The sequence below is a fragment of the Furipterus horrens genome, unplaced genomic scaffold (genome assembly GCF_987537825.1).
Source record: "Furipterus horrens unplaced genomic scaffold, mFurHor1.1.pri manual_scaffold_4, whole genome shotgun sequence".
Taxonomy (NCBI): Eukaryota; Metazoa; Chordata; class Mammalia; order Chiroptera; family Furipteridae; genus Furipterus; species Furipterus horrens.
In genome coordinates, this window is record NW_028327174.1 from 95,127,449 (window position 1) to 95,140,231 (window position 12,783).

General features: G+C 47.9%; 1 protein-coding gene across 5 annotated transcripts in view; it reads right to left on the reverse strand.

The window, feature by feature from the left end:
- CACNA1C (calcium voltage-gated channel subunit alpha1 C) overlaps nt 1-12,783 on the reverse strand; it is a 713,310-nt gene that overhangs the window by 244,146 nt on the left and 456,381 nt on the right. For all 5 annotated transcript variants that reach the window (XM_090273794.1, XM_090273795.1, XM_090273796.1 and 2 more), the window contains exon 4: nt 20-159. In XM_090273794.1, the coding sequence (XP_090129920.1) occupies nt 20-159 (140 nt within the window). The remainder of the gene's footprint in view (nt 1-19; nt 160-12,783) is intronic.

Genomic DNA, 12,783 nt, shown 5'->3' on the forward strand with positions numbered 1-12,783 from the left:
GAAGGGTGGCTATACTTACCCTACAACCACAATTATAAAGTCTAGTAAATTCCAGCCGTTGCGGAGGTAAGCATTAGGGTGAAAGAGAAGTCCATAGGCTATTACTTTTAAAAATGCTTCCACAGTAAAAATGATGAGAAAGAGATATTCCACTCGTTCCTAGGAAACAAAAATAGAAGAGAGAGAAAATGGTTAGACGGGGGATTTAGAAAGCTCTCTGCCCCAGCAGATCTCCTGAGGAGGTGGAGGAGAGTGCTGCCCCCATCCCGTGGGAGGAGTAAGGGAACACTGGGTGGAACCCCTCCCCACTCCAAGCCAAATTACTAAGTCAACAGTTTGTTCCGCTATTACAACTCCAATACATTGAGCATTAGGTACTTTTTAAAAGTCTTCAAATGTCCTCTGTTAAAGTGAAAATATTAAGATGGTCAAAAAATTACACATTTTGGGGGAAACATCTTATTTAGTTAATCAGTGAATATGTCATTGCATCTTCTCAGAAGAGAACCCGAAATGTCTTGATCTAAAGGGAAGCACTGCCTGGACAGAAGAGAAGGGTGCTGAGAGAGGAGATGACACATGACCGCAGGAAAGTGGGCCACAATTTTAAGGTAACACCCTGAAGATAACACAGTCCTGGGGAGTGTACTACCTGAGTTCTCCAAAATAGTGCAAAAACAGAGCTGCAAAGCAATGGAGACATTGAGGATCTCTCAACAGCTGCTAAAACAGGCAAAATTGCTCACACACACTGGTCCAAAAAATTGACCTCCCTCTCTTTCCTGAGAAACTCTCTGTCCAAAGATAGAGCTGGTTAGCAGTGAAAAGTCAGCACTTCCAAGATGGAGACACGCATGGGGGTAGGGAGGGTGAATGGAAAAGACTCATCTCTTTTCTCATAGTGTGGAGGTAGGTAGTCTTTTCCATCCTCTGCCACCTTGAAGAAGGGCTTTGCATTTAAGGCTTCAGCTGCTGACCCAGGGAGCCCTCACTGAAGGGGACAAACTCACTGGCTCCATTACAGCGTGCCAACTCTGTGCTAACTCATCAGCTTCCGCACCGCTAACTGCTTTCTCCCACCCCCACGCCCAGTGCAGATCCTTAATGGCCCACATCAGGCCAAGGCTGTTGCCTGGGTGCCTTTATGCTCCAACTGCTCACCTCTGCAGGAGGCTCAGCCCATCTCTCACTGGAGCCACAAAACACCAGTTCATGTGGCATTTGGCCACACGTCCTCCCAGTAGGACAGGCCTGTCCACCACCTCCAGGAAGCACTTGACTCAGAAGCCCTAGACCTATTCTCCCACCTTGTACCAGGCCAGGTGGAGCTCACTGAAGACCTTCAGGTTCACCCACATTGTGAAATGTGAGTATCACCTGGGAAGGCCCTCCTCCTTCACCTCCAGGCTGGGGCATGGGAGCCTGATGGGTGGCTCTGCATGTCCCCATGCTCCCTTCATTCATTCTGGATCCCCTAGATATTCGGGGAGTACTGGCCTCACTCCTAGGTGAAGGAGTTTAAGAATTCAAAGTCAAAAAATGCAGAATTCTGGGCCCCAACCAGACCTACTGAAGTATATCTGAAGTATATCTCCTGGCTATAGAGCCTGACAATGTCCATTACAGACAATTTCCAGATGTCCCTGCGGCTTAAGAATCTCGGGCGCATGTGTGATGCAGCAACCTGGGAAGGGAACAAAGAGGTTGGGTTGAACCAACCCCTCAGAGGCAGGCTATCCACCCTTAACTTCCTACCCACTAGAGTTGATCTGGGGACAAGGCTGCCTGGGAGCTGTGACCTGGGTGGAAGTCAGTGTGTGGGAGCCTCCAGTCTTTTAAAATTAGGTGACGTGTTAAAGTGAACATCAGGATAGAGCTGAAAGGGAAAGCATGTTATGAAAGGGCACGCGAGGAAGCTCGTGGGAGGTGGGGGGTGCTGTCAGACAGCCACAGTCCCCATCCCCACGGTGGTCAGAGCCTTTATGTTTAGCACCAAATGACAGGACTACCTCCTCTGTACTCCAGAAACCTCCATGAAAATTCACAAAGTTGGAGCTGGGATGAGAAAGGAAGAAAAGGAGACAGAAACAAACATTAGTTGGGTACCCACTCATGGTGTCAGGTACGGTACTTTCATGTGTTCACATAAATGTGCTAGTTACTTGGACACGTTCATCCATCCATCCATCTAGTCATTCATTTTCATCGTGGTACAACTAGTTGAATTATCTGAAAGTGACTTCAGAGCTCTCCCTGGGGTGTCTAGACAATGAGCTTTCTGAGAGAGGTAGCACCCAAGCTTAGGGTGCCTCTTCTCCAGGGTGGGAAGAACAGTAAAATGGCACAGGCTCTGGGGGCTCCGTGTGTTGGAGAGCCAGCATTCCCAGGCAACTCCTATAAGTGGCTGGCACCTCCCACCCAGACTGCCCGGCACCAAGCAGTCTGCTTATTCCCCTATCTTCAAGGCTGCTCTGCCTTGCTCGATTTCCCTATAAAAAGGGAAAGCCATGGGGAAGGAGGGCCCTGGTCCCCTCCGCTGCAGGCTTAGTGGCTTCCTGGACCTGCCACACCTCCTTGTGAGATGGGGGGCTTGGGGATTTGTGGCTTTTCTTGTGATCTTTGGCCTTTTCCCAATAAAGTCAACACTATGTGATATCTGTCCCACACCCTGGGACATAACACATGGAGGCCCAGAATGACCCATCTGACATGAGTGAGTCACTCAAACATTCACAAACACATTTATGTGGTGGGTGCTGGGGATTTGAGAAAAAGAGCTCTGAAACTGACCCTTGGTAAGTTGGTACAATGGATTTCTTGGTACAATAAGGGAGGGACAAAGGGTCAGATGATTCCAGTACAATAAGTAAGTGGTGCTCTGGAGGCCAGCACAGTTTGCTATGGATGGACTTCTCAAAGGTCCGGACCTCTGAGATGAAGCTTAAAGGGTGAAGAATTGCACAGGTGGAGAAGGCAGGGTGGGGGTGGGGGGTAGGTGTTCCAAGTGCAGGGAGAAGGGAGAACTAAGGAGAGGGGAAGTGTGAAGAGCTTCAGGAAACACAGACACCTGGTTGGGCTGGAGTGAAGGCTGTGAGGAGATGGGGAAGGAGGGATGGGTAGGGGCAAGATGACCGGTGCTGTGTCACCACACCTGGATGCTTGGATTCCATTCTGAGGAGACTGGGGATGACTGGGCCAGATGTGCACTCCTGTGTGGCGCGGCCACAGAGCATGACAGTGGTGACGGGGGCAGAGGGTGGGCAAGTGATCCATGCAGAGATCATGGAGTCTCAAGCCGCAGTAGAGACAGTGGGACTGAGTAGTAGACAGTGGGTTGAGAAGTAGGTGATTGCAGAGATAATTTATAAAAGGTGTAATTTGGTTTTTGGTTGCATGTAGAGGTTAGAAGAAGAGGCAGTGAAAGAAGAGCACTGTCTTCTCCCTGAGTTTTCAGATTTGGTGACTCTGAATGGCGACGCCTCTCACTGCAGTAGGGGACTTGGAAGAGGAAGGGGCAGAGACACCAGTTCTGGACTTGCTGAATTTAGGGCACCTGTGGGACATCGAGACAACAGAGGTGGGGCTCAGAGGGGAGTTCACCTGCAGGAAGGCTGAATGGGGTGGCCCCGGACAGTGTGCAGACTAAAGAGAGAAAAGCTGAGGCCAGAATCCAACTCCGTAAGGGACAACCTCATCCTAGGAAAGCACTCCCACACTGTGGCATTCATGTCCCAGGCAGAAGTCACAGGAGTCTGCTTCAGGCCAAGTGTCTGAGAGAGGAAAGGATCTTGGAGGTTATATAATTGACCTCCTCACTCAAAAAACTAGGATCTCAATACGATACCAAGGGCAGGGAGGCACATGATGAGAACAGAAAATCAGGTTTCCTGACGCTCATCCAAAGGTCTGGGCACCTCATCTGGCCTCCCTGGTGCCAGAAACCTTTTTCACTAGTCCTCGTTTGTCCCCAAAGACACAACTGAGTCACACTCCTCTTGCTAAGGATCTGAGATAGAACTGAAAAGGGGCCAGAGAGTCAGTAAGCAGGAGTCTGGCCAAGAACCCAGAGGAGGGGCAGTGCCTGAGGTTGCAAAGTCTGGACACAGACACCTGTGCCGACTGCCACTGTGAAAAGCGTCATATTCACTCTGACCTTGGGGGCATGAATGCCCTTACAGAATTACTTTTTAAAAAAATTAAATAAATGAACAGCTTAGTTGATCTTTTCAAAATATGTGTTGTATTGCTATGGAAACATCTAAGGGTGAATATGAACAGAGTAAAGAAGAACAACACTTTGTCACAGATGATTCTCTCACTGCTGACGCCTCGGTGTCCCCGGCGCTGTGCGTACACACTCCTTCACAGCCCTCCTCTTGAGGCCAGAGCTACGTGCCCCCCCTGAATCCCAAGGGGTAGCCGAGCTCTTTGAGACTGCACCCAACAGTCAGCACGGGAACAGGTCCTTTCTGTGCTCTGGGGAACCAGGGAACTTTGGAAGCCAAGGGAACAGACTACCATTCCGCGCTGAGGCTGGAAAGGGTAGAGAAGGCAGAGAAACTGCAAAAGGGAGAACAAGCTACGGGACCAAGTCAGGGAAGCACCAGACTTGCAAGGCTGCAAATGTCGGGACTGGATTCCATGGGATCCTGGAGGAAACCCCTCCCTCCTTGGGGCAGTGTGAGGGTTTGCCCTGTATGATGGTTCCTGTCGTCCTTCTTCCTATCACTTCTCTTCCTCTCCAGTGCTCTTTTCCTCCTATCGCTTCTTTTCCATTTCCATATTCTTCTCCCTTTCTTCCCTCCCTCCCTGCTCACTTCTTAGGGCCACCACTGGCGACCGAAGCCCTTGGTCTTATCCCCTGTCTGAAATATTTAGAAGAAGTCAATGGAGGAAACAGCTTCAGTTCCCAGGAATCATGACATCTTCTAAACACTTGTAGACTACTCAGTTCCCAGGAATCGTGATGTCTTCTAACCACTTGTGGAGCTAGTTTGACTCTGATGAGTACAGGCTATCTCATTTCATATATTCATATCTGGCCTTTCAACTACATCATAAACTTCTAGAGGACAGACTCAATTAATTATCTTTTGACAGTAATAATCTTGATTTTGGCACCAACTGACCCTGTGTGTCATTGGGCAAGTCATTTTACTTCTCTGGGCCTATTTCCTCCTCTGTAAAAAAAACCAGTTAAGCATTTTAAAAAATATACAGTGCTTCTGAGAGCCCTAGATTTCTACAGGGCTGTTTTGGGAGCAGTTATAGGTTAGGGGAAGACAGAGAGAGTGGGACTTTGGTTCCCTCCATCCTGTGAGCCAGAGGAGTGCCGTTTGAACCCACATGCTAAGTTGTCCAAAGCTCCTAATGCAGCTGAACGGGGTTGAGGAAGCCAATTTGATGGGGGTGGAGACAGATAATATGCACACAAAAAAGTAGCCACGTGTTCCTAACAAGTCTGGAAGGCTTTCATTGGCTTTATATACTAGGTTCTGATTAAGATTTTATTTGATAATAGGAATCACTGCTTTTTGTGTTTTTCTTGGAATTCTGAACACTACCTCCAAAATGGTAGATGACATACACATTCTTTCCAAATTTCTATGGCAAGTGAGGATGCTGGTGCAAGGTCTGCATGCAGTTCTGGCCGCGGCACAGTCAGACTCCAAGACATGGAAAGGAACAAGGAGTTCCTGTCCTCGTTGTTCTGACGATCACCGTAAATACAAATGGATTTTATAATAAAAACCCTTCGTTAAAGAGATTAGTAATATTTGTGTGTTAGAAGAACATGGACTCCTTGTGAGCAGATGCCATGCCAGGGCAGAGCTCATAGGACAAGGACGCTCGTGGAAAGCCTGTCTATTCATGTGTGCATATTTCTGTACACATACATACATGGCACATCTGAGCGATGCCCACCATCTGTGTTGAACACTATATAGCTTACATCTGCTTTATCACAGACCAGGGTGTGAAAATTGATACAAAGCCCTTGTGCACCCTCTAATATTTATGCAAGTGTATTTATTAAAGCTGCAAAGATTCTACAGCAAATAAATTTACGAGAAGCCCAGTAATACAATTCCATCTCAGTACAAGGTGCAAAGATAACAATGCTTCAAGCAGTATATTGTATTCAGATTGTTTCATAACTTAAGTACCATTTGATCTGACCTCAAATGACAGCCTCTTCCTTAATCTCTAATGAAGGAAAACAAAGGAACTGGAATGCCACATTTCCTCACTCTCCAAGTCTTCTCTCATCCATTCATTCACTCATTCATTCAGTAGGTCATAAACATTTCCTGAGGGTCTGCTCCACCCTATACCACTTGTGACATTGCCCTCTTAGGACACTGACAGACATGTAGAAATAAAAATAAGGACACACATTCCAAGCTCCTCATTATACAGAGGACTTGTCCAAGCCCACACATCGACCCCATGTGATGAGCACACAGGTTTCGTAAGGGCTGGTTGGTGCTCCTTTTGATACAACTTTTTCTGTCTGTGGACTGACTGAATCCTTAAATTATTGTGTCCAGGAGGAGCCATTGGGCAATAAAGGGTCACCTATATGGCGTGGGTGATAAAAGGGGCAGCAAGGATCCCAAAACCTCCTCCATCCTGGGGTCCCTACTGGTGCTTGAAATGCAGCCATTAACAACTTTTCTTCCATCAGTGGATGACTAGGTAAACAAAACGTGGTATGTATATATACATAGGCTACAGCATGGGTGGGCCTTGAAGACACTGTGCTAAGTGAAAAAGGTAGACACATTCCATGTGCATGAACTACCTAGAATGAGCAAATTCAGAGACAGAATGTGGATTAGAGGTTACCAGAGACTGGAAGGAGGGAGAAACTGTTTCAAAGAATTAAAAACGTTGGAAATAGATAGTGGTAATATTTGCACAACATTGTGAGTATAATTAATGTCACTTACATGTATGCTTAAAAATGGTTAGAATGGCATATTTTATGTTATATACCACACTGAAAAAAAAAGAAGCATTCCTTTGGGTTTTAAAGGTTTTCTAACTTTAAAGGGTCTCTATCTAAACTACCTGAGGTCATATTTAAACCTATATCAGGTACCACCTTAAAAGGAACTAATTCACCAGAATGTTGACAGCATAGCTTTTTGTTATGAGATCCTGGTCAGATGTCTGGGTACCTGGATTGGGAAGAAGGGGGCTAGGCAGGGAGGTGGGAGGCCCATGAAGACAATTGCTTCAATTTCAGTTTTTCGAGAGCAGGCCCTTCCCAAGGGCCTTGTACAGAAACCTATTTATAAGGTGCCTGGTATTCAGATGCTGTGGCCTTCAGGCTCAAGACTCTGTGTAAAGGAAGAAGGGATAGGACAAACCGTTTAATAGCCTAAGAGTAAAGTGGTCTTGAAAAGAACATTTGACCTATTTCTCAAGCGCAAGTAGCAATTGAGGCTGAGTGAGTTGAAAAGTATGCCAGTGCTTTATAGTAGCTCAGTTTAAAAAAACCAAAAACTTTCTTCCAACTGCTCTGTTTTCTTTGGGCTTGCCCATGGTGCTAAGTTGCAGTGACTTATTCACTTATGAATTTTTCGCGTTCATGTCTTCTTCTCCGGAGGCTGGCCTCATGTCAGCTGCCCAGCACGTCGGCACTGGCCTCAGATCCCAAATGCACCCGCCGAGTGTGCAGCCTCAGTGGTCTGGGTGCTGGCCTGTCCGCTCCTGGGCCTCTCACTGCCCCTGTCCCTGAGGCAGCATCTGCATCCATCCATGGAGCAGGCGTCTTCCTAGGCTGCATTTCTCAACTGCGAACCCCCACAGGGCAGAGACTGCCCTGCTGGAGTTCTCTGTCTGGTGTCCAGCACATGAACGGTTCAGAGGGAAAAATCAACCTTTGCCACATGCTGCCTGCATCGCTCCCTTGGAGTTCAAAAGAAGCCTGACCCTGGCTGGTGTAGCTCAGTGGATTGAGCGTCGGCCTGCAAGCCAAATGTCGCTGGTTCAATTCCCAGTCAGGGCACATGACTAGGTTGCACGCCAGGTCCCCAGTTGGGGGCGCGAGTGAGGGGCAACCACACGGCGATGTTTCTCTCCCTCTCTTTCTCCTTTCCCCTCTCTCTAAGAATAAATAAATCAACAAACAAATAAATAAATAAATTATTTTTTTTTAAAAAAAGAAAGACGCCTGAATGTTGCATAGGCCAGCCTCCTACCCACAGTGGGAGTTCCCTCCACCTCAGGAGATCACTTCCGTATGAGGTTGCCCATCCTGCCATTGCACAGCTCCACTGTCAGAGTATGGCCAGCCCCTCCCCTTCCAAGGAGTTTGCTCTGGCTCAGGGATATTACCTTTCCTTTGTAGGTAATGGAGTGGACACGGTGACAGATATTACCCATCGGGGCTGACTTATTCCTGAGGACAATGAGGCATTTGCTCAGTGACCTATGGGCTCGTATGTAATTTCCCGAATGGAGGGAAGGGGAGTAATGGCCTCAAAACTCTCTCCTGAGTGCCTACCTTCTGTTGGGGAGTATACTAATGACTAACACCTGACCCAGGGAAACAGACCTGGACTTTCTGTCCATCTCCACTGTTTGTCTCCATCCAGGCCCTTATTGCTGGTTGTTTGGATATGAAAGCAAATTCCTAACTGGTCACACTGATGTCTAGCCTGTTTTACCATGTAAAAACCTTTAACAGCTCCCCTCTGTATTGAAATGGAATCCAGCCTCCTGAGCCTGACTCCCAGCTCTGTCACAGACTAATCCCACCAGTCTCTCTTGCCTCACCCTGCACTCCAGCCGCACCAAAAACTTCACTCACCACACCCAAACCAGACAGGTTATTTTGTGCAGCTCTCTTCTTCATGCCCTGCCAAGTCCTGCCCCTTTCTCCTCAGGCTCCTGGGCAGCCTCCTCGTCATCACCTTGTCACCTGCCCAGCCTCCCTGCCCCTGAAGGGGTGGGTTATTTAGTACTGCCTCCCAGTTGCGGTGCCCTATCTTTAGGTCACAGTGATAGCACTTATTACAATGTGTTTTCTAGGTGCTTCTCCCCTTCGGCGACAGATCAGCTCCAGGGCAGAAGCGAGCATCTTTAAATGAAAGGCAAAATGATACAGAAAAAGGGCTTTGGAGTCAGACACACCTGGGATCAAATTATTTCCCTATAACAAGAAACCCTGGTTTCTTCACCAGTAAATAGAGGGGAGTTATACAGACTGAGGGGTAGTTTTGAGAATTAGAAGTCACATAGCCATCACTCAGATGGAGCTGCTGACATTACTATAATGCTAGCACCTGCACACAGTAGGTGTTCTGCTAACGTCTGTAGAGAGTTAATGTTCCTGCTCCAGCTGATTTTGTGTGTCCTCCTCAGAGGTCCTGGCTCTGTCTGCTCCCTTGGGTTCCCTGGTGCCCCCTTCCTATCATCTTCTTTCCTGCCCTGGACCCATCAGCTTTCCTGGCCTCTAAGCTGATGGCACAACTCACTTTTGTGTCTCTTTTGATCCTTGTGACTTCAGCAAAAACCAGACTTGAGGCCTCACATCTATTACCAAAGAAAGACAAAACAAACACAGAAACGGCTCCATATCTTGTTTGCTGGGTTCCCTGTATGTATTACAAACATCCTTGCCCCGCCTCCCTCCTTAGCCCTTAAATCTATTCTGGCTTAAAAGCGCCTCCAGCCCCAATGCTGTGAGCATTTTCCTGTGTCTCTGGGATCCTGCCAATCCTTTGCCTACTGAACTGACTTGTTTTAGCTATGGAGGACAAGGGTGAAGGACAACAGTCAGTGCTCTCAGGAGCAGAGGACGCATGGATTTAGGAGGTTTGATGACCAGGCGGTAATCATCACAGTGATAACTCATTGGGAAGTATTATACTTTACAGTTCACAAGGCACTTCCCCATACATCCAAATATTGCGTTTCATGATATGAAAGCAAATTCCTAACTTTGTGACACAGAAAGAGCTGACACATTTCTTCTCCTCTTACTCCCACTTTCTTTGCCACCTCACAAAACCACCAGCACCATCTCTACTCCCACCAATGTCACCACTATCACTATCATCATCATTGCCACCACCATTATCACCACTATTGACATCATCACCACTGCCATCCCCACCTCCTCCTCCTCCTCCACCACCACGACCTCCAATACTGCCACTACTGTTGTCATCACCACCACCATCATGATCACCATTATCATCATTGCCACCACCATCTTCATCAGCAACCACCACCATCACCACTATTGTCATCATCACTATCCACTGGCCTTGGGAGAGGCACGTGACCCAACCCTGGCACAATAATCTTTTCTTTAGCTGGACATGCTCATGTCTATAAACAAAGCCTGGATCCATGGCAACCATCTGGGGACCATGAGGACTACTAGTTGAGGACAAGAGAAACATGCTGAGGATGACAGAAAGGGTGAAAATAACTGGCATCCTGGATGAAGCTGCTGAATTAATTCATCCAATGACTTACTTCAACCAACCTTGGTACCATCCCAATTTGGGGCTTACTTCATGTGAGATAAAATTTCATTATTGTAGCAACCATTTCAAGGTGAGTTTTCTCATCCTTGCATCTGAAGGCATCCTTGTCAATAGGTTCTGTTTGCTCTCTCTACACACCACTCCTCCTTCTGCCTCTTTATCCCACTTTTGCTCAGTGCTTCAATGCCTTACCAGCCAGAGGGGAAAATAAAACTAAGCTTAGTCTCATCATCTGGGAAAGGCAGGAGCTCAGAAACACTATCAGACAAATGCTCCTCTGTCTCCCGGTTAGCTCTCAGACTGTGCGAGATGCTTATTTCAGATTCTTGTCTCAGGCTAGATCTAGCGAGATCACCCCAAATCCCAATCAGAGGGTGGTCAAGTAAGCTGTGCTTAGCCTCTGGTTCCAGCACAGGGAAGCTGAGACAAAGGGCACGGCTGCATGAGCAGCAGTTACGGTCCTAAAAGAGGCCAAGTGGGAGGCATGGAGGAACTCCTCCAATGTCCCATTGGCAGAAGCCTGAAGATGAGGGACACAGATGCAGACCTGGTATTTCTCTCCCTAGGGCGGTTTTTTCTTACCCTCAAAGGATGAAGGAATTTCTAGCACAGAACTTTCCAGAACCTCACTTTCATCATGCTACTTCCCTCCTCAGGAACCTAGACGAACTCTGCCTCCTGCCTCAGCTTGTCTGCGTAAATCATTCCCTTCCCACCTGTGTATCTGTCTCCTCCTGACAGCACTCAAGTCACCAAGTTACCTCTCTCCCTACTTAGTTCCATGTTGGCCTCTGTGGCTCACTTCCTCCAGGACCAGATGGACTCCTGCACCTGTTAGAGTTCCTTTGACTTTTCCAGAAGCTCTCACTCTCCTTTTTCTGTGGGCCCTTCAGTTGTATGGCCAGTCTGCCTGTGCTGTTCATTCAGATCTTTACATACAATAATATGGCACGTTTTATAAGTTCTCTCATTGCGGCAAGTGCCCTAGACCTCTCTTACCCATCAGCACTCCTGGGGCAGGAACTCTGTCGTTCTGACCCTACTGTGTCTTGTACAGGGCCCTGGACAGAGGCTCTCAGAACTCTCCAGTGCACAGTTGGAAGGACACTTAAGAGGCTGTCAGGGTTGACATCCCAGTCTCAGACTCTCTCAATGACACACTTCATGGTTTACCATGGACTTCCATGTTTTCTTCCTCTATCAGCGCCCTAGACAGCCCGTGGGTCAGCAGGCTGGCCTTTTCCCTCGGCAACCCTTCCCCTCTCCTCCCACAGGAGCACCCCCAGGCCACACAGTGTCGTCATCATGGAGACCATGTACCGAAGGACCCACCCTGGAGGCCTCTGAGCCTGAGGACCATGATTACAAAGGGCATAAGATGCCACCTCTGCCCTCTAAGTGCTCACAGTTGGGCAAGGAAGCAGGAAGGGTGTGCCTGGTGGAGAGGAATTAGGACGCAGGGTCACATTTTCTGCTCTCCAAGTGAGTACTGTGGATAATATGCAATTAAAGAATTTGGAGAAAAGGCAGGTCGTTAAGGCTAGAGGTCAGGATGTGTGGTGTGGGCTGTGCCCGAAGGTGGGGGGAGCTGTGGGCTGAGCCTGGGTACAATGAGGCAATTTCCATATGGGAAACATTAGTTCTCATGGAGACACAAGAAGCAGACAGTTTCTGTGAGAGAGTTTACCTTGTGGGAGGTAAAGCTGGGTTGACAGGAGGGCTTAAATTAAAGCAGCGATGGGATAGAATTTGTACTTCATACAAGGGAGTTGTCCCAAGATTTATGGTCTATGGTGATTTGGGTTAATGATGATTTGTGATCAAGGGGTGATATGTGCCAAGCTAAGATAAAGACGAATATGGAGAAAAAACCCACAGATGGATTAGATTGGATTTGGGAGATGCTGCAGTAGTCTAGGAATAGGTGATGGCTGCTTGAGCTAGAGAGGGACAGAACAGAAGGAGAGAAAAGGCAATGACAGATTCAGAAAATGCTAGGAATGAAGGTGGGCAGAGAGGGGACCATCAAACATGACATCAAGACTTCATTCAGGATGGCTAGGGGAACGGAGGTGTCATTTGCAGCAAGGCGGGACCTGGCCTGCAGCAGCAGGGTGGCCTGAGGGCGTTGGACATGCTCTTTGGACTGCAGTTTCTTTATCCACCCACTGTGAAGCCTGGCCAGATGATCTCCGCTTCCCTCCCTGCGTCCAGCTAGAAGGTGACCTAGCGTAGCAGGAATTCCATGGCACTGGCAGATCAGAGTTGTTAAATT